The sequence below is a fragment of the Dipteris shenzhenensis genome, chromosome 5 (genome assembly GCF_047967505.1).
Source record: "Dipteris shenzhenensis isolate YYH24624 ecotype China chromosome 5, Dip_SZ_1.0, whole genome shotgun sequence".
NCBI classification, from domain to species: Eukaryota; Viridiplantae; Streptophyta; class Polypodiopsida; order Gleicheniales; family Dipteridaceae; genus Dipteris; species Dipteris shenzhenensis.
The window spans coordinates 28924697-28944785 of NC_141600.1; the positions used below are offsets into that span (position 1 = coordinate 28924697).

General features: G+C 46.1%; 1 protein-coding gene across 1 annotated transcript in view; it reads right to left on the reverse strand.

The window, feature by feature from the left end:
* Positions 1–20089, reverse strand: part of LOC147901834 (protein DETOXIFICATION 46, chloroplastic-like) — a 112611-nt gene that overhangs the window by 15367 nt on the left and 77155 nt on the right. Inside the window, exons 6-11 of the mRNA XM_087374514.1 lie at positions 18757–18895; positions 18479–18616; positions 18253–18321; positions 17977–18087; positions 17624–17752; positions 17225–17302 (exon numbers count right to left, since the gene is read on the reverse strand). Of these exons, the coding sequence (XP_087230640.1) occupies positions 17225–17302; positions 17624–17752; positions 17977–18087; positions 18253–18321; positions 18479–18616; positions 18757–18895 (664 nt within the window). The remainder of the gene's footprint in view (positions 1–17224; positions 17303–17623; positions 17753–17976; positions 18088–18252; positions 18322–18478; positions 18617–18756; positions 18896–20089) is intronic.

Genomic DNA, 20089 nt, shown 5'->3' on the forward strand with positions numbered 1-20089 from the left:
GACCCTGTGAGCAGCATGTCATCTACATAAAGAATGATGACCAAAATATCCCACCCATCCTTCTTGATGTAGAAGGTGCTTTCCGTGGGACTATTCTGTAACCCCTTACTTGCCAGCAAGGCATCAATCTTGGCATAGCACACACATGGGGCTTGTTTCAGCCCATATAAAGCTTTATTTAGCTTGCAAACTTGAAGTGCATTGCCCAAAACTTCAAAACCAACAGGTTGTTTGACATAAACCTCTTCCTGCAAGTCCCCATTAAGGAAAGTTGTTTTTATGCCCAACTGATGGACATTCCAAACAAAATTTTCAGCCATGGCAATAAGTGACCTAATGGTGGTCATCCAGAATGTAGGAGCAAAAGTCTCCTCATAATCTATGCCCTTTTTCTGAGCATAGCCTTTGGCAACCAGCCGTGCCTTGTACCTTTCAATGGACCCATCTGGATTCTGTTTCACTTTGAAAACCCATTTGGTACCAATGGCATGTTTCCCTGGTGGCAGATCCACAACATCCCAAGTCTGATTTTTCTCAATGGACTGTAATTCATTGGCATTCATCCAATGCACACTATTCCTGGCTTCTTGAAAAGAGTCAGGTTCTTCTTCATTATCAAGAAGAGTACCTGCATAAGCTGTCTCAACAAGAAGAGGCCCCCCTACATGCCTTACTACACTACGAGTCTTGCTAGGCAAAGGCGCCTCAAGTCTACTCTCCCTGTCTGTAGCAACCAATTCGGAACTATTTTGTTTTTCTTTTTCAAGAAAATTATTTCATTAAGTATGAATGAAAACTGCGAGAGCAAGCTGAAGTGCGGGAGTACATCATGCAATGCATGAGGAAAGAAAACAGCTCAAAATGAGCTAATAAAAAAACCAAGGTAGAGACTGAAAATGCCACCTCAACCTTGACGGAGACTCAGAGAAGAAAGGAGCTCCTCTCCAAACTCTGAAAAAAGTAACTCTCCTGGCAGTAGCTGCTCTGGAGGATCCCTGCATGCTCGCCCATATGGCCATCCGAGTGTGTACTGTGTCAGTCCAAATACTGGCCATAACCTGAGAAGAGTGAACCTGAATACCCTCCATCGCCTCTATACACATGGCTCTCCAAATATGCCAAGCTACAATGCTAACCAAAATCTCCCACGACGTGTCTACTGAGGCATGAGCCGCTCTAAAAGGAGTGAAGGGAACATCCTGGAGGGAGCAAGACTCCACTAAGTGTCGCCGTACAGTGAGAGCTGGATTTGGATCATGTCCCTCCAAAAACACCTGAGGGCCAATAAGAGATAGCCAAGCCACTGAACCCCAGGTCATATAGAAAGGTGCTCTATGAAAGATACTGAAAATCCTAGCAACAGCTTTCCAGATCGTCCTCGCATGTCTACACTCCCAAAGGTAATGCTGTACTGACTCAACTGCAATGTGACAACGAGGACAAGTAGGGTCAGCCCCGAACCTGGATCTCCACAGGTTCACTCCAATTCATCCATGAATAGAAAGCCAAAAGAAAAGAGTGATCTTTCTATTCCTGAGGGATTTTCAAAGCCTATGCCAAAAGTTTTTTCGCACAACTACGAAAATTTGAAAACTATCCCAATGAGGCGCTCTAGAGGGCCTCCAACCTCTACTGCTGAGCTGAAATCTCCAGACATTTCTAACTGTATAGCGAAAGAAGGAGAAGCTCTTCTCTCGGTGCCCCTCATCAATCCATTCCCACTACCCTCGGTCCCAATGTAAGAACCTAATAGAGGAACCACCCATATAACCAGAGTCTCCAAGACCCTAGTGCAAGGAGAAGAGGATCAGGGTCAAGATACCACTGTGAGTCCTTGCCCCACTCCATGAAACCTGCAATCTTGACAGGCTGAAAGGCAATCTCCAAAAGAATATCATAAGAAGATCTGGTAAGTGTGCCTCCTGATTGAACATAAAAAACTAGGGTATCCTCATGTGCATTTTGCACGAAAAAATTCTATAAGGGAATGCCCGTCCCTGAGAATACTCCAGGAGTACGGACGAATAGCAGGAAGCGAAGCACGAGTAGCAAACAGGAACGGGAGGAGCTTGGGCTAGAGGCAAGAGCTTGACAAGGCTCTGATACCAAATGTGAGAATGGAGGGAGCAAGAAGCAAGCAAGCAAGAGTATGAGAGCAAGAGCAAAATGTTGGATTGCAATAGAAAAGATAAGGTGAGTACAAGTGAGAGATGGTTTTGTCCAAGTTACAAAACCATACTAACCCACTAGCTGTGGTTAGGGGAAAAAACCTCCTAGTGAGGGAAAAGTGCCCCTAACTCACTTAAGGATTACATTGGCCACTACCTAGAATATGCCAATAATTCTAGCAGGCCATGCTACGATGGATTACATTTTCATCTTGAGAGGTGTCATAGAGGAGGCCAGGGCATGGAAGCAGAGGTTCTACTATTGCTTTGTGGTTTTCTGCAAAGATTTTGAGACGGTGTTGGGAGTCCCACTATTCAAGCGACTACATGACCTAGGGTACAGTCAGGACATCATCTAGGCATGGCACTCTATGAGTATCACGTATAGTTAGAATGACGATCAGATGGACAAGGAGTTCATAAGCACGATTTGGGTCAAACAAGATTGTCCTTCATCACCAACCTTGTTTAGCCTATACATTGATGCACTCGAGTCCTTGATCATGACACTAGGTGGAGCAGGCTCACCTTTAGTTGGATCTTAGATCTCAATTCTATTGCATCGCATGAAATCCCACAAACACTCACCTCGAGCTGCTGCTCCTCCCCGCGCACCCTCTCTCCCTTGCCCTCAACCCCTCCCTCTCCCTCAGCCCCTACCTCCCTTCTCCTCCTTCCCTTCAGCCCGCCCCCTTCCAGCCCGCTCCCTCTCCTCCCCCTCTCAGCCTGCTCCTCCGCCCCCTCCCTGCCTGCTCCCCCGCCCCCTCCCTGCCTCTCCGCCCCCTCCTTGCCTCTCAGCCCGCCGCCCCCTCCTCTCCCTCTCCTCCCCCTTCCCTTCACCCCCCGCTCCCTCTCCTCCCCCTCTCAGCCTGCTCCTCCGCCCCCTCCCTGCCTGCTCCCCCGCCCCCTCCCTGCCTCTCCGCCCCCTCCTTGCCTCTCAGCCCGCCCCCTCCTCTCCCTCTCCTCCCCCTTCCCTTCACCCCCCGCTCCCTCTCCTCCCCCTCTCAGCCTGCTCCTCTGCCCCCTCCCTGCCTGTTGCTCCGCCCCCTCCCTGCCTCTCAGCCCGCCCCTTCCTCTCCCTCTCCTCTCCCTCTCAGCCTGCACCGCCCCCTCCCTGCCCCTCCCTCTCCTCTCCCTCTCAGCCCGCCCCCTCCCTGCCCCTCAGCCCGCCCCCTTCCTGCCTCTCCTTCCTCTCCCTTTCCTCTCCCTAGCCTGCCCCCTCCCTAGCCTCCACGTAGGAGTGTCTGCGGGAGTTCTCCACTTACCATCAGTTGATCGATGGAAGGAATGCCATGACATGAGCTTTGCAATGGATTTGCACTTGAACATATGTTGGATGCGAGGGATTATGGGAAAATGTCGCAGAACCTTACGAGGCACATCCAAAATTTTGAGATCTGCTCTATATCTTGCCTCTCCACAAGTAGGACACTCTCTTGCATCCTTATGTGGTCCACGAAATAGAATGCAATCGTTGACGCATGCATGGATGTGCTTGTAATCTAATCCTCCAAAATAAGTCACATGTTGCCTTACCATATCTCTTGATATTGGTAATTTATTCTCCCTTGGAAGCATTTTACACAATAGCCTACACGTGAGGACCATAAATGAGAAAAAGCATTGGAGTAATTGACCCACTAGCATAACTCACCATGTTTGCAAAATAGACATTAAAGCTTACTTGAGTAATGCACTCAAACTTGCATTGCTCCATCCATAGATGGTCTGCAAGTTTAGTAACTCAAGGGAGGCACGTAGGATAGAGAATGTGTACCCCTCAAACAGTGGAGTCGATGCTATGGTAATAAGATAACAATATAGAATTCCACTAGAAAATATGAGTACCTCCACTTTCAAAATTGTCAGAGTCGGCCTCCTCACCTCGATTGGCGATGGATACTCCGTCAGCCAATCCTACTCCACCTCCACCAGCTGCAAAAACTATTACCTTTTCTAAAGATGAGTTGTAGCAGCTCAAGAAGGATGTAGAGATTGAATGCTCTACCACGTTGCTAGCACGCATCTTCGGGTCTCACCCCTCCAGATCCCAAGCCAGAGACTGGATGCTTGTGGCTCTCCCCCCAGACCTCACTCCACGATTGTTAGATGTTCATCGTCTGGGATGAGTTTTTTTCAGGTTGTTTTTGACACTCCAGAGGCTACAAGCACTGTGCTCAAGGCTGAGTTTTTACACCTGGGACACAGGAAGATCTTCTTTGAAGCCTTTCATATTGGTTTCGACCCAGTGGAGGCAGATAAGGAAATCTTTTCGCTCTTCATCAGATTCCCCGGGCTTCCCCAGGTTTACCATCAACTTCTTTCTGTTATTGGGAAGCATTTTGGCGCAGTTGCTGAGATCTCACCCCTCCCTGGGTTGCCATTGACTGCAGCAGAGGCAACCAAGGCTGATGGGGTACCTAGAGTTAGGGTCCTCTGTAAGGATTCTAACCTCAAGATGGATCATGTTATGATCCAGCACCCGGATGGTTCCTTTTTTCGCCAGAGAGTAGAGATTTCAGGCAGACGGGACCAGTGCAGGATATGCAGGACCATTGGACACTTTGCCAGGGATTGCCCCAGGAAGAAGAAAAGGCCCAAGAAGCCCTCTGGTACAGCTACCGCCCCATGGCCTCGACAAGGGGGATAGGGGGGTGGTACAGGTCCAACACTTGCTCCTCGGTCTCGACAGAGGGGTGGTACAGGTCCAGCGCCTGCTCCTCGACCTTCACATGGCGGTCCTCCTCAGGATGGTGGTGGTACAGGTCCAGCACCTGCTCCTCGGCCTCGACAGGGGGGTGGTACAGGTCCATCACCTGCTCCTCGACCCCCACCTACCTCAAGGGCACGCGACACTCTCCAGTGGGTTCCGCCACGTGTGCAGATCCCTCCTTCAGTTCACGAGGGTACATTAGTGGACTCTGCTTCACCTCGAGCTATCCCTCCAGTCTCACCTCGCACAGTCCGAGACACTGTAGCTTCGACCTCCTCCCCGGTTGCAGCTTCTTCCCTAGATCCAACAGTGCCAGACGCTCTTCTTGAGGCAGTAGAGGTCTCTGCGGCTGGGCAGACACAGGATAGAGAGCAGTCCTCACTTCCTCCCTTGGATAGGGGGAAGGGGATGGTTTACACTATTGATCTTCTTCCCTCATAAGGGATCCTTCGCACTCCGGTGTCTGGCTTGCTTCACATGAACTCGTTTTCAGCCCTGGCAGATGGTTCATATTTCCCAGAGGAGTTTCTGCCCGCTACTTTTGGGGAGCCAGTGATTGGGTTTCCTGTTGATAGAACTTCTTCTTCAGGTGGCTGGGTTCTTTCCCCTGTTGATTTTCTGCCACTTGGTTTCATCCCTCCCTCCTCGAGCAGGAGGTCTTCCCCTGTTGAGGGGTTTGTTTCCGCCACTAGGTCGGGTAAGGTGTTCCACTCTACATCCTCCCGTTGATGAGGATTATTAGTTGGAACATACGGCCTAGGTGGCGTCCCACATCGCCGCCGTAGACAGCTGATCCTGATCCGGGATCAGCTTCATCCAGGTGTTACTGGGGGTTCCATTGATATCTTATTTATTCAAGAGCACAAGCTGGATTCTAGAGATTGTGCCAAGTCAGGCAAGTTGCTTTCTGGCCATACTTTTTGGTCGCCTGCTTGGGCACTAGGGGGGGCACTTCTATTTCAGTTTCGCAGTCAGTTCTCCCCTTAGTTGTTGGACACGGAGTCATTATTCCCTCTAGAGCTCAGTGGATTATTCTTTTGATTGGAGGGCGTAAGGTTGGTTTCCTTAACCTGTATGCTTCCAACATTAGAGGGGAACGTGTCCTTATGTGGAATACTTTGCTCTCCTGGGCCCCCATTGTGGATTCTTGGGTGATTGGAGGTGACTTTAACATGGTCGAGTTACCGTCAGACAAAAAAGGGGGTAGAGAAGGGGAACTTCACTCTTTGGAGAGAGCAGCTTGGGATGCCTTCCTTTTTCACTTCTGTGGCAGAGATACTTGGTGGGATGATGCCTTTCTTATTCAGCCACATTCCCTCCTATTCTCTTGGTCGAACAGGAGGCAGCAGTTGCCTATTCATGCACGCATTGACAGATTCTATGTAGATGACTAGGCACTAGACAGAGGTGGATCGGTATGCATTGCTGCTGGGGTTTCCACTTCAGACCACTTTCCTGTTGTGCTGGCTATCTCAGAGCCTCACTTGAGAGGCCGGTGTGCCAGCATCAGGATTCCAGATGCCTTTTGCACAGAGGAGGACCTTACAGAGGCAGCCCTGCAGATATGGGTTTCTCATGTCCAGGGTGGGCACCCATATCCATCACATGTAGCCGCTGCCCTTTTTGGTATTAGCGACTTCTACCGCTCAGTTGCTTGTACCAGGAGACGAGATATTCTCAGACGTGAGATTGGTGTTCGCCAGCAGTTGGCAGCTTTGCAGAGGGAAGAGCAGAAACGGCCTTTAGATGCTTGGATTCAGGAGCGCCTTGCTGCAGCAAGGGCTCATCAGCAGTTATTGCTTGATCAGAGAGCAGAGTATGCCTTTCATGCACGGGAGTCCTTCTGAATTCAGATGGGTGGTAGAGTCAATAAACATTTTTTCTCTACTCTTGGCCCTAGACATAGTAGAGAGAGTGTATCCCAGCTTATTGACTCACATGGGGTTTTACAGACAGAGCCTAATGATGTCTTACGCATAGCTTCAGATTTCTATGCCACCCTTCTTACTGCTGATCCTGAGACACATGATAGAGAGGATGCTAGACAGGCTATTTGGCAGAGCATCCCTGTGTTGGTGAATCCGGGTATGCATGTTCTACTCGATGCACCTTTCACCAACACAGAGTTCAAGACTGCACTTTCAGCCCTTCACAAGGGCAAGTGCCCAGGTTCGGATGGCCTCACCCCGTCTTTTTTCATTGCATTTTGGGATATGATTGGAGACTATATTACTTCAGCCCTGCAGGCCATTTGGGACTCTGGCGAGATGCCTGGGTCGCTTACAGAGGGTCTCATCCACCTTATCCCAAAAGGAGGTTGCAGAAATTTAGTGTCCCAGTGGAGGCCTATCACACTTCTGGGGACTTGTTACAAGATTCTGGCCAAGGCTATCAGCCTCCGATTGCAGCCCCTTTTCCCTGATCTTATTCATGACACTTAGATGGGATTTATGCATGGCAGAAGCATTTTTTATAACATTTTCTCTTTTTGGGAAGCTTCAGAGTGGGCCATGTAGAGTGGCCAGAATCTTGCCATTCTACTTTTGGATTTTGAGAAAGCTTATGACAGGGGTTTCTTGGAGGGCACCCTTCTATGCTTTGGCTTTACTGATGCTTGAATCAGAGGTGTTTCCTCTTTGTACAGATCAGCCCACAGCCAGGTACTTATTGGTGGGGTAAGGGGTGAGAGATTTCAGATTTCGAGATCAGTCCGTCAGGGATGCCTCCTTGCTCCTTTCCTTTTTTTGTTCGTGGCCGAAGCTATGAGTATCTATGTTAGATCTCAAGCTGACATCTTTGGGCTGAGACTTCCCATCAGAAGGGAAGAGGAGCTACTTGACAGTGAGTTGGTAGATGACACAGCAGTTTACTTGGACGCCACTCCACAGACGCTCACTTCTTTCAGGACAGCATTGGATTTATTTTGCTTGGCGGCAGGGGCGCAGATAAATTGGCATAAATCCAATGGCTTTTGGATCAATGATGAGGACACTCCACTTTGGGGGCTTGACATAGGATTCACTTGGGTTCAGAGGGGTGAGCCTATCAGGTATTTGGGCTGCCAGGTCGGCTTGGATATTTCTACCACGCAACAGTTTACTCCCGTTTTGGAGAGCATCAGAAGGAAGCTTCTTTTTTGGAGCTCAGCCAAGCTGGATCTTGCCTCTAGAGTTGTGGTGGTCAACCAGGTCCTCTTGGCCACGGCCTGGTTTGTTTATTCATGCTGGTGCCGTTCCAGGGACTGCATCATTCAGCTCAGAAGACCGATCAGAAACTTTCTCTGGAGTGGGCTTAATGGCACAGCAGATGCCTTAGCCAGGGTGGCTTGGGAGACCCTCATCCTCCCTACAAAGGAAGGGGGTCTCAATATTATTGATCCAGATTTACAGTGCAGAGCTTTACTTTGCAAGATGGTGGTGCGGGGACTTATGCCAGGGCAGGAACCGTGGAAGGACTTTCTTATCAGCAGCATACAGAGGTGCACACCTTCTTCAGGAGGAGACTGGATGAGCAGTGTTAGGTGGATCTTCACCACAGCACACCTCAGATCACCTTCATCCCCTCTCATGGTTGCCATTCTGAAAGCTTGGGCCAGTTTCAGAAGCACTGTTCGGAGGATTCCTCCTTCCTCTCGGGAAGAGATTGATAGGCAACCCATCATGTGGAATGACAGTATTTTAGATGATCATGGCAGACCACTGGGTGCCTCACTCTACATGCAGTGGTCCAGGTGGGAGAGGGGACCTGCATCATCTATGGGGTCTTGGAAAGCTTTCCGCAGGCTTCCAGAGGAGACCAAATCAAGGTTGACAGGACATCTCAGAGGGAGTGCAGGGAGGATCTTGCAGATTAAGGCAGCCCTTCTAGAGGTTTGGGTAGACACAGATGATATGCCACTCACTTCCTCCACTTGGGCAGGTACTTTTACGAGAGGCGGTGTTCCGCTTCAGGTTTTGGCCTTTCGAGATGCACGGGAGGATGCTTTGGTTTTTAGTGTCCAGGATGGTGGCAGATTGCTCAGGTCCATAGAGGACATCTTGCTTGAGTCTGCTTTTCAGCCTGTCAGGGTTGTAGGTCTTTTGGTGTAGGGATCAGATTCAGAGTGGTTCCTAGACCCAGACCCCCGGCTACTCTCCACCGGGTCTTGGAGGCTCTGGCTCTACGGGGGAGTTCCCATCAGGTATTTGCAGTGGGACCCCGGAGAGTGGGAGTGGATTGACGCAGGGCATCGAGAGAAGAGCATCCCCTTCTTTCGTTACACGGTCAGTAATGCCAAGAGATATCAGCTCAATAGTAGAGGTTGGAGACCTTCCAGAGTTCCTCATTGGGAGACATTTGATATCATTGCGGATCTACAGAGGTGCTTCTGGAGGAGACTCTAGAAATCCCACAGGAATAGAAAGATCACTATCTTCTTTTGGCTTTCTATCCATGGTGGGATTGCAGTGAACCTTTGGAGGTCCACGTTCAGAGCCGACCCTACTTGCCCTCGATGCCTCTTTGCTTCGGAGACTATTCAGCATTGCTTATGGGATTGCAGACAGGCGAGGATGATTTGGATGGGAGTAGCCAGGATTTTTAGTCACTTTGCCCACTCCCCATTTTTTATGACATGGGGCTCAGTGGCTTGGCTTTCTCTTACAGGACCTCAGGTTTTCTATGAGAGATTTGACTCCTCTCGGGCCATTTCGGTTCGACGTCATCGGACTGAGTCCTGTTCGTTGGATGTGGTACCACACCTTCCTTTTATAGCTGTACATGCCTCTGTGGATACTTCTTGGGAGATTCTAGCGAGCATAGCATCCTGGCATATCTGGAGAGCTAGATGCACAGAGGCTTTGGAGGGTACTCAGGTTCATCCCTCGCACACATTGGCTAGTATCTGGACAGACATATCTGGACAGACACCGTACATACGTTGATGGCCGTATGGACGGGTATGCAGGGAGACTCCCATGCAGCCTCAACTAGGAGGGCTTCATTCTTCAGGGAATGGAAGGATTCTCCTTTCTTCTCTGAGACTACTACAGGGTTGAGGTGGCACTTTCAGCCTCAGCCTTGGTTGTTTTCCACCTCACTCTGAGGGGGTTTTTTATTTATCCTCATGATTTCATGATGTATTCCGCTTTGAGCTTGCTCTCACGGGTTTTTTCTCTTACTTAATAGAAGTCTCTTTCTTGGAAAAAAAAAAAAATCTATTGCATATGACATGGTTCTACTCTCCTCCTCATCCAAGGGTCTCCAACATCACTTGGGCGCACTTCAAAATCTTGCTAAACACATGATTTGAAGGTCAACCTTGGTAAAACCAAGGTCATGATCTTCAACAGATAACGAGCAGCTGCACATCGAGAGCAGTTCACCTTCAATAGGGCACCAGTTGATATTTTGCACCTTATACATACATGGGGTCGTCTTTTAAGGCTATTGCAATTTTCACGATGAGACCGGCTATGCGGGCCCATTTGAGCAAAGGGTATGCATACTTGCTAGGCTCAAGCATCAGCTCTTTCAATCCTACTTTTAGGACCTCAGGACCAAGTCTCTCCTACTTGATTCTCTTGGTCATCCTATAGGATCGATTGAAAAAGAGAGAGTGCAGATTGCAAAGGAGTCGATGATAATCACCCATCACGTCAACTAGGATAATGAAAAAAAGGAGAACACGGTACAAGTACCTAGACCTAGGACTAAGTGTCCTAGATGTCACATAGAACTAAGTGTCCTATGTGGCCTAAAAGGCACTAACACTACAAGTGCCTATATTTATGCCTACAAGGCACATAGCATGGCCTATAGGGCATCACTAGAACCACCAGGAGATGGCCTACAAACCCCCCTCCATGGGGTGGGCTGAAGTATTCTGGAAACGTCTCAGAATACCTGGTATTTTCTCATCATGGTGGCACATGTTCATCCAAAAGGATATAGCCACCTATGAATGTACAAGGGATGTCAGATCATGTAACAAAGGGAACCAAGTGTAAAGCCTGTTGGAAGACTTCGAACTTGGGATGAGGAAGTGCCTTTGTAAACATATCTGCTATGTTGTCCTCTGTGGGAAGATAGGACAACTCTATGTCTCTTGCTGACAACCGCTCCCGAACATAATGATAGTGAACTTCAATATGCTTGGTACGCGCAATGAAACACTGGGTTACGCGCAATGGCCAAAGCACTCTGGCTGTCAGTGCAGACAATAGTGGAGGATGTCTGGCGAATACCAAGATCTGTAAGTAACTGTCGAAGCCAAACACACTCTACTGTAGCGGTGAAAGCTGCCCTATACTCAGCCTCACAGCTAGATGTGGCAACTGTTGGTTGCTTCTTGCGGAGCCAAGAGATACATGAATTTCCAAGCAAAAAACAATTGCTAGTACGTGACACTCTGGTGTCGGAACATCTTGCCCATTCACTATCCGTGTAAGCATGCATGGTAAGTGAACCCTGATCACCATAGAAGAGGGCTAAATCCTATGCCTCTGAGATATCTGAAGACTCTCTTCACTGCCTGCCAATTCTGTGAACTGGGCATGTGCATGAATCTGCTGAGCTGAGATACTGCATACTGTAAGTCAGGTCTGTTGTGACATAAATAAATAAGGCATCCAACAGCCTGCTGATAAAGAGTGATATCACATGGTGGGCTCCCATCATTAGCTGAGAATTTGAAGCCAGGGTCCACGGGAGTAGAGATTGGCTTGCAATCCTCAAACTGAAAATGATCAAGGAGCTGTCCAATATACTTGGACTGAGACATCATGATACCCCCCTCAACATGAGCAAATTGAATGCCCAAATAATAGTGGAGCTGTCCCATTGTGACATTTCAAAAACCTGCTGCAAATCAGCCTTGAAAGCTGCAATTTGCTGAGTATCTGGACCCGTGATGAGCATATCATCCACATATAAAATCAGCACTAAAAAATCAGATCCACTCCCGCAGAAAAGAGTGGGTTCTGTTGGGCTATTCTGAAAATCAAGGGATAGTAAGTGTGCATGAATTTTGGCATACCATGCCCTGGGTGCCTGCTTCAAACCATAAAGGGATTTTCTAAGCCGGCATACATTATTTTCAGAATTAACAACCTCAAATTCAGGAGGTTGTGTTACATATACTTCTTCCTGCAGATCCCCATGAAGAAAAGCAGTCTTGATGTCAAGTTGGTGCACTTGCCAATGATGATGGGTTGCAATGGCAATGACACATCTAATGGTAGTAATCCTGGATGTGGGAGCAAATGTCTCCTCGTCAATGCCTTGTTGTTGGGCATACCCTTTTGCAACAAGATGGGCTTTGTATCGATCTATGCTGCCATCAGATTTCCTTTTTAATTTGTAGACCCACCGGGTTCCAATGGCATGCTTGCAGGGAGGGAGATCTACTAATTCCCATGTGTCATTTTTAGCAATGGAATGTAACTCAGCCCTCATTGCATCCATCCACTCTTTGCTGTCAAAAGCATATTTATGGCACAGAGGCTCTTCATTGCAAGCTGTAGCAAGGAGTGCAAACTCAAGAAAGTGACCAAGCTGTCTATTCCCTGATCTTGTCCGGGCAGCAAAAGGCTGATCTTGTTTGCTGTCCCTCAATGTATCAAGAAGCCATCTGGGAACTTGCCTTTGCTGTCTATTGACAGCTCTTTCTTCAATCACTGCATCATGAATAGTGGGATCATTTTGTGCCGGAAGAGAAACCTGCAAATCAGCATGAGGTAGTGGCTGATTATTGCTTGGGGGAGGGCCTATAGGAGGCTCATGTTGCTGGTCAAAGTCCTCTTCTGAGGATGGCAGAGGTAACCAAGATTCAAAGGCATCAAACATGTCAACATCTGGCTTAGCTTTGCAGTCCACAAGAGGAGAAGCTGAATGTTCAGCAAAGATTACATCTCTACTGACAATTATCTTCCCAGTATTTGGTTGGTATAACCGATACCCTCTGCTCTCCTGGCTGTAACCAATAAATATGCATTTGATCGCCTTGTCATCAAGCTTATGTCTCAGCTGAGATGGTACATGAACATATGCAAGAGACCCAAAAACTCTCATGTGTGAAAGTGAAGACTTCCTGCCTTTCCATGCTTCATAAGGTGTAACAGTCTGCAATGCCCATGCAGGTGATCTATTCAGCACATAGTTGGCATACATCACTGCATCAAGCCAAAATTTATTGGGCAAAGACTTGGCCTTAAGCATGCATCTGGCCATCTCCATTGTGGACTTGTTTTTCCTATTCTGCTGAGGAGTGTAAGGAGTAGTACATGAGTGAATAATGCCCCATGAAGACAGAAATGCATCAAACTCCTTTGACATATACTCTCCCCCCCCTATCTGTGTTGAGGGTGACAAGCTTGCATCCTGATTCGTTCTCAACCATATTCAGCCACCTCTGAAAGCATGAGAAAACTTCAGATTTGGCTTTTAAAGGATATATCCAGCAATATCTTGTGAAATCATCAATGAGAGTCATGAAATACTTGTACCCCCCAATGGCATTTGTCCTCATTGGGCCACAGACATCACTGTGCACTAGCTGCAATTTCCTTTGTGAGAGTTTTGGACAATTCTTTTGAAAAGGAAATTGATGCATCTTACCCAAAAGACAACCCTCACACACATGTTTGGAAACTTTGTGAATTTGAGGTACATCATTTGCCATCTGCTGTGACTGTAGCTTTGCAAGAGCTCTATAATTGAGATGGCCCATTCTCTCATGCCAAAGAGTTTCAGCAAGCTATGAATCTGAAATAGCCAATGTTTCAATAGAAGGTGCAGCTGAGTGATGATCAAGGTGACAAAGCCCTTTTTGCAAAGTGCCAGTGAACTATGGCATTGTCATCACGAAGATCATAAACTAGGCATCTGTAGCCATCAAAAATAACTTTGAAACCTGAAGTGGCGATTGCTGAAATTGAAATCAAGTTGTCAATTCCAGGCACAAAAAGAACATTTGTCAGAGTGACAGGATGGCTTGAAATGGATGTGAGCTGCACATCTCCAATTCCTTTTACAGCATATGAAGCATTATTAGCACATGTGACAGTCCCCCCTCGAGGTGCATCAGCTAAAGAATGAAACAACTGTCTACAAGATGTGGCATGCTTGGAAGCACCACTATCAAAGTACCAGGACTGAGCATCATTAGCAGTAAAGAATGCATCAGCTTTGGAGGGATCAAATGAGCAATGGACAGCCCATGCCCAATCATCCTGAAGAGCATGTGCATGTGAAGCATCTTCTGGCTCATGGGATTCAATAGCATGAGAGGCATTGACTGTTAATCCTGTTTTGTTTTTCTCCGAAGCAATGCGCTTCCTGCATTCTGAAATGTCATGTCCAGGCTTGCAATTTTAGATGCATGGGAGGAATTGCAGCTGCTATGCGCAGATTTTGGCTTGCCCATAGGCTTGGAAGCCTTGCCTCTTCCTGTTTGCTGTGAAGCAAATGCATGATCAAGAATAATGGCTTGTCTATTAGCTCTACTTTGCTCTTCCTGCAAAAGCAAAGTAACTAGCTGATCAAAAGAATAGTGGTCTGGATTACCCATGGCCACTAATCGAAGGGTTGTAGCAAACCCTTGATATGTATCTGGCAGTCCATTCAATGTGGTACTGACAAGCTGTGAATTTTGCACCACCTCATCAATGTTGGCAAGTTGTTCCATGAGGTCCTTGACCTTTGTCAGGTATGCATCCATAGAGTCACCTTCATTCATACTGACTTCCTCTAATTTCCTTCTCAAATATGCAACACGTGCTTCATTGCAAATTTGATAGAGAGAAGCCAATTTTTCCCAAGCATCCTTTGCTGTCCTGCAAGACCAGATGTGTGGAATAATGATTCTCTTGCATGATATTCCACAAATGCTTTGCAACAAGAATATGTTTCATGAGATAAGACCACATCGGATAGTTGGTACCATCCAACTTATCATCTTCACGAAGAACACCAAATAGATCTTGATTGTTCCCAACCATAGCAAATGTGATACCCTGAAAGAGACCTAAAAACCCAAAAGCCTCAAGGCTATCACTGCAAAAGCTGGCTGTCCAAAAATGACAGCAAATATCTGCAAATTTCCAACTCAAAACAAAGGGCAAATGCAAATCTAACCCAAATGTGACTGTGACAGGCAATGTTCACTGCAAAAACAGCAAATCTGGCAAAAGCCCCAAATTTAATGAGGGCAAATAGGCCAAAAAGAGGGCAAATGCAGAAAAGCCCCAAATTTTGCTGAAATTTTTGCAAATGTGACCCAATGTATGCGAATCTGACTCAATGTCCTGCAAATGTGACTCAATGTCCTGCAATCTGACACAAATGTACTGCAATCAAATAAGAAATTGCAGACCAAATCCCAAAAGACAGCCTCAAGGCTTGCAACTGCAAAATTAGGACTTGCTGTCCACAAATTGACTGCAAAAGTGCAGCTGTCCCAAAGTATAGACCTCAAGGGGTAGGCTTTCCAAACTGTTGAAATGGCTTGAGAAGATTTCAAACAGTAAAAGAAAGGTAAGGACAGCAAAAGCCCTCAAAAGCCCCAAATTTTGAGAATGTTCTGAATATTACTTCGCACGTGCAAAACCTGTACAGAGATCTCGAAACAAGTACAACTGTACCGATGCATGTACAATGTATGGATGTACAGAGTAGGTCCAATGTACTGTGTACGTACAATTGTACAAAGTAGGTACGAAACTTGTACGATGTACAGATGCTGTACAGATGCATGGTGTACGACTGTACAGAAGCATGTACTAAGTTGTACGGTGTACAAAACGCAGTACAGAGCACGTATGGAGAGCAGTATGGAGCACGGTACGAAACGGGTACGGAGCATGTACAGAGCCTTTTGTATGGTTGTACGACGGCGCAAGTACGACGCAAGTACGGTGGCTTGGATACGGAACACGGGTACGATGGCTCAGGTACGGAACGCTACGACTACTGTACGAAACGCATGCATGATGTACGGCACAGGTACGTATGGATTGTACGAAAAGGGGGGGCAAAAAGCAATGAAGGTCCAGGGTCACGGAGCAGGTCCTAGCTCTGATACCACTGTAGGATTGATTGAAAAAGAGAGAGTGCAGATTGCAAAGGAGTAGATGATAATCAGCCGTCACGTCAACTAGGATAATGAAAAAAAAGGAGTACAAGTTACAAGTACCTAGACCTAGGACTAAGTGTCCTAGGTGTCACATAGGACTAAGTGTCCTATGTGGCCTAAAAGGCACTAACACTACAAGTGCCTATATTTATGCCTACAAGGCACATACCATGGCTCATGGCCTGTAGGGCATCACTAGAACCACCACAAGATGGCCTACACGTCCAACCCAAATGTATGGTAGCCTCTTTAGGGAGGCAGGTCTATCAAAGACAGACTGTTCTGGTGTTGAGACACTACAGGTTCTACTTCCTGCATGGATGATCTGTAGCAAGCCATCGGTTCAACATCATATCCTATTGATAGAAACTCTCTCTCTATAGAGGGTGCACACACACTTTTTTTTTTTGGTGAAAATATTGTTGCTTTTATATTACAAGATGAGCATCTCAAAGCAGGATATGCTCAAAATACATCAAGCAAAGATGTCAATATATGACAAATATACATCTTGATCTAAAGACCCTGTTTGCAAACAATCATAAAACGATTGTTGCAAAGAGTGCCTGAAGAAAGAGTAAGTTGAGAAATTCGGGTCACCAAAGAGTGCCTCTAGAACACACATACACTTTTTTTTTTGGTGAAATCTTTGATTGATTATATTATGAGTAGCAACCTCAAAACAAGGTGCTACAATTACATCAACTGAAAATTTCAGTATTGCCAAAAAGACCTCATGATCTATGTGGATATGAATGCATATATCTATGTGTATATATACATATACATAGATTAATTAACCTATTTATTTAAAATTCAAGACAGTTTATATTATTTTCCCTCTCTACAACACGTTTTGTCAAGAGTTGTTGGGAAGTACAAAGCTTCCATAGTGAAATGCATTCAAATCATCTTCCCCAATGCTACTAGAATAAGGCACCAGAGCTCAAGATGTTTCTGTCAAATATAGTACTTCACCAAATATCTCAATAAGATATCCTTGATTTTATACTTCAAATTCTGTTGGATTTGCAAAGGTCACTCGGGCATATATTCTAGCTAGCACCTGATTATACTTTTATCTTGCATTTTGCTCTTTGGATCCATCAGAATGGGATTTTAGCCTGAGCTTACCTATCTTGCAGTCTAACTTTCTTTTTTCAGAATTCCATTGGAAACTCCTACACTACCTTTTTCGAATAGATTTTGTTTTAAATATAAGAGACACATTACCAGCAATGTCCCTTCAAGGATAAGTAAGGGTGGAGTCACCACGAGACCACAAATGAAAGGAACGGTAACAGTAACAGCCTGCATCCCAAAAATAATCAAGCAGGACCTCATTATGAAAATAATCGACAGGTAAAAGGATTTTAGCACGACAACCAAGGAGATACAAACCAGTATGCTAATATATGTTGCATACAGTAATAAAGTGCATGCTTGAGACTCCCAAAATTGCGTAGAAGGTGGAGCTAAAGAGAGGGCCTTTGGTGCATACTATATCATGTGATACATTTCAAAAATGAACCAGGTCTATTCAGTACTAGCCCCTTTGAATATGCCTATAGACAAGCAAGCAATGTATGCAAAGGAGATAAGAAACAAGAGCACACATAAGCAACAATGCACCTGACTGATAATTGATTCATCTTTGGTGAAGAGTTGAGGTAGAATCCCATGGAAGAAGCTTGTAAAGAATGCAAGAACGACTCCACACAGAGCACCAATTAACAGAAGTGATCGCAGGAGCATTTGGGCCTAGAGTCGTGCCATCAATAGGTGCGATTTTTTAATACTTTGATAAAACTAATTAGGGTTATCTTCAACAGGCAACAGCACTGAGAGCCCGTATTTGGAAACAAACCTGGTCAGAGTGGAGAAAGGCACAAGCACACTCAACACAAGTAGAGAAGGCACAAGCACACTCTAACACATTGAGTTTGACATATTCTAATTAGCTTTGGGCCAATAAAGAAACGTACCTTTTTTAAGTTCCGATTTATTCCATGAATAAAAGCAGGCATAAATGCCTGAGCAGTTTGTGCCAGCGGTTCTCCACAAACAGTCAATGCTGAATATAATCCTATCATAACCTACATTTGTATTGCACCAAGGCCAGTCTAAGGGAGGGCACAGCTACCATTGTCCACAACACAAAGTCTCTTGATGAATAAGAGCCTTGTAAATGTTCAAAGATTGAGGACAACCTTTCTTAAGCATCTGTTGACGGAAGTATTCAGTAGTGGCAGAAAATATACCTGATGGGCAGCCAGAGTCACAGCCCCCCAAGAAGTTGACAGGAATGTGATGTATGAATAAAAAAATACCTGATTATTCAAAAAGTGCAGACATTTTCTCAGCGTGACATAAGCCAAAACCAGTCAAAACCAATCATAGCAACAGTTTGCTGCACTAATATGAATACTCAAGTGAGAGACAAATGCTTGAAATACAAAGATAAAAGGAGTACTCAAAGATGCAGACCTTTGATAGCCTTGCCAGGAGGACTGGAGCAGCTAGCTCAATCATACGCATTAGCTCTTTCAATGATGGAATCAACAGAGCAAGGGCATTATACCCTTTTCTATTGAGTGACCTTAGCATCAAGTATCCACCAATATACTGGGATAACACAACAGAACCATTATTTGAGCAAATAAGAAATAAATTATTTAGTCCTTCAGCGATTAATTTGAAGTAAAGAGCAGAAAGAGTCGAACTATATTTTGTCCAAAGTGCTACAAAATTCACATGATAGATACCTGAGAGATCATGGTTGCCCATGCAGCACCAGCTATACCGTAACCAAGACAAGTACAAAACAAAAGATCACCTGATGCATTTGCAAGACTTGCCACAGCCAAAACTTTCAATGGACCCCACGAATCTTGCATACCAAGGCTGCAGATCACAGCTGCTCAATAGGTGAAGCAATGCAAATAAGCTCATGCGAAATTAAGCACAAAGCACATTGATTAGTGCAGAAGAAAGCTTTAATCAATGTATGTATTAACACACAAATAGAAATATACGATAGAGATCAAACATCTGCAACTCAGTTGAAAAACATGTTGGAAAATGTTCAGAAAATGTCACGACATGATTATTTGTATTAGATCCTTGTGGATCATTCTAGAGAATTTGGCGATTACCCTATGGTTGTGACATTGTAAATTGGCCAATTGAATATAATAAAATATGCACGTATGCATTAGGTCCTAGGATGGTTAGGAAAGGGTAGCATTGTGCATGGGTATTGCATTAATCAATGGTAGGCATGAAGCGTAAGGCTAAGGGTAGAATAATGGGGTAGGCCGGGATGTGATCCCAAGAGGCATGAGGGTTGCACCCTCTCGTGTCATTCATGGTGTGTGAGCATGGGCATTTGCATGCATATGGTTTGTAGCTTGTGTAGAGCATGTAGAGAAGAGCCTGGCAAAAATACACTCACGTGGGCACTCCTTCCACGCCATTTGGAGGGCCAATCCTTCTCGATTTATGCATCATCTACACACATGTGCATCTCTGCATTGAAAAACATGACAAGTGGTATCAGAGCCAAGATCCTCTGACCATGAGAGCCTGCCATGTGAAAGTTGCAACAGTCGCTGACATCGGCGTGAAGTCATCGAAGAGAATCAAGATTCACCCATCAAGAAATCACCAAGGGGCTTCCTTTTCCTCTCTGAAAGTCGCTTTCTTTTTGGTGATTGGCAACTTCGTTGGTAAAGTCGAGAGAGCAAAAAAATAATTTGTGGGGAACCGGCTTTGCGCCGCTAATCGCGAGCCTTCAGGTCCCTGTGCAGTCGGCGTGCACCATTAATTAGGCGCAAGAGGAGCCTTATATAAGGCCTTGGGCCTTGTGTATAAAAGGCCTTGTGAAGGCCTTTTGGAAGGCCGTGTGGCGTGCGGGTAGAGCGCGGCGCCGCAATCTCCGCCACGGCCCGCGCTTAGGAGCCGCCCTTGCAGCCTTGCAGCCGCCGCGTGGCGCGCTGTCTCTGCTGCAGTCCTGCCTTGCTCCTTGCGTGGTGCAATAGTCTTCCCCTCTCTATCCTCTATATCCGTGTCCCCATCAACCCTACAGCCCTGCCCATT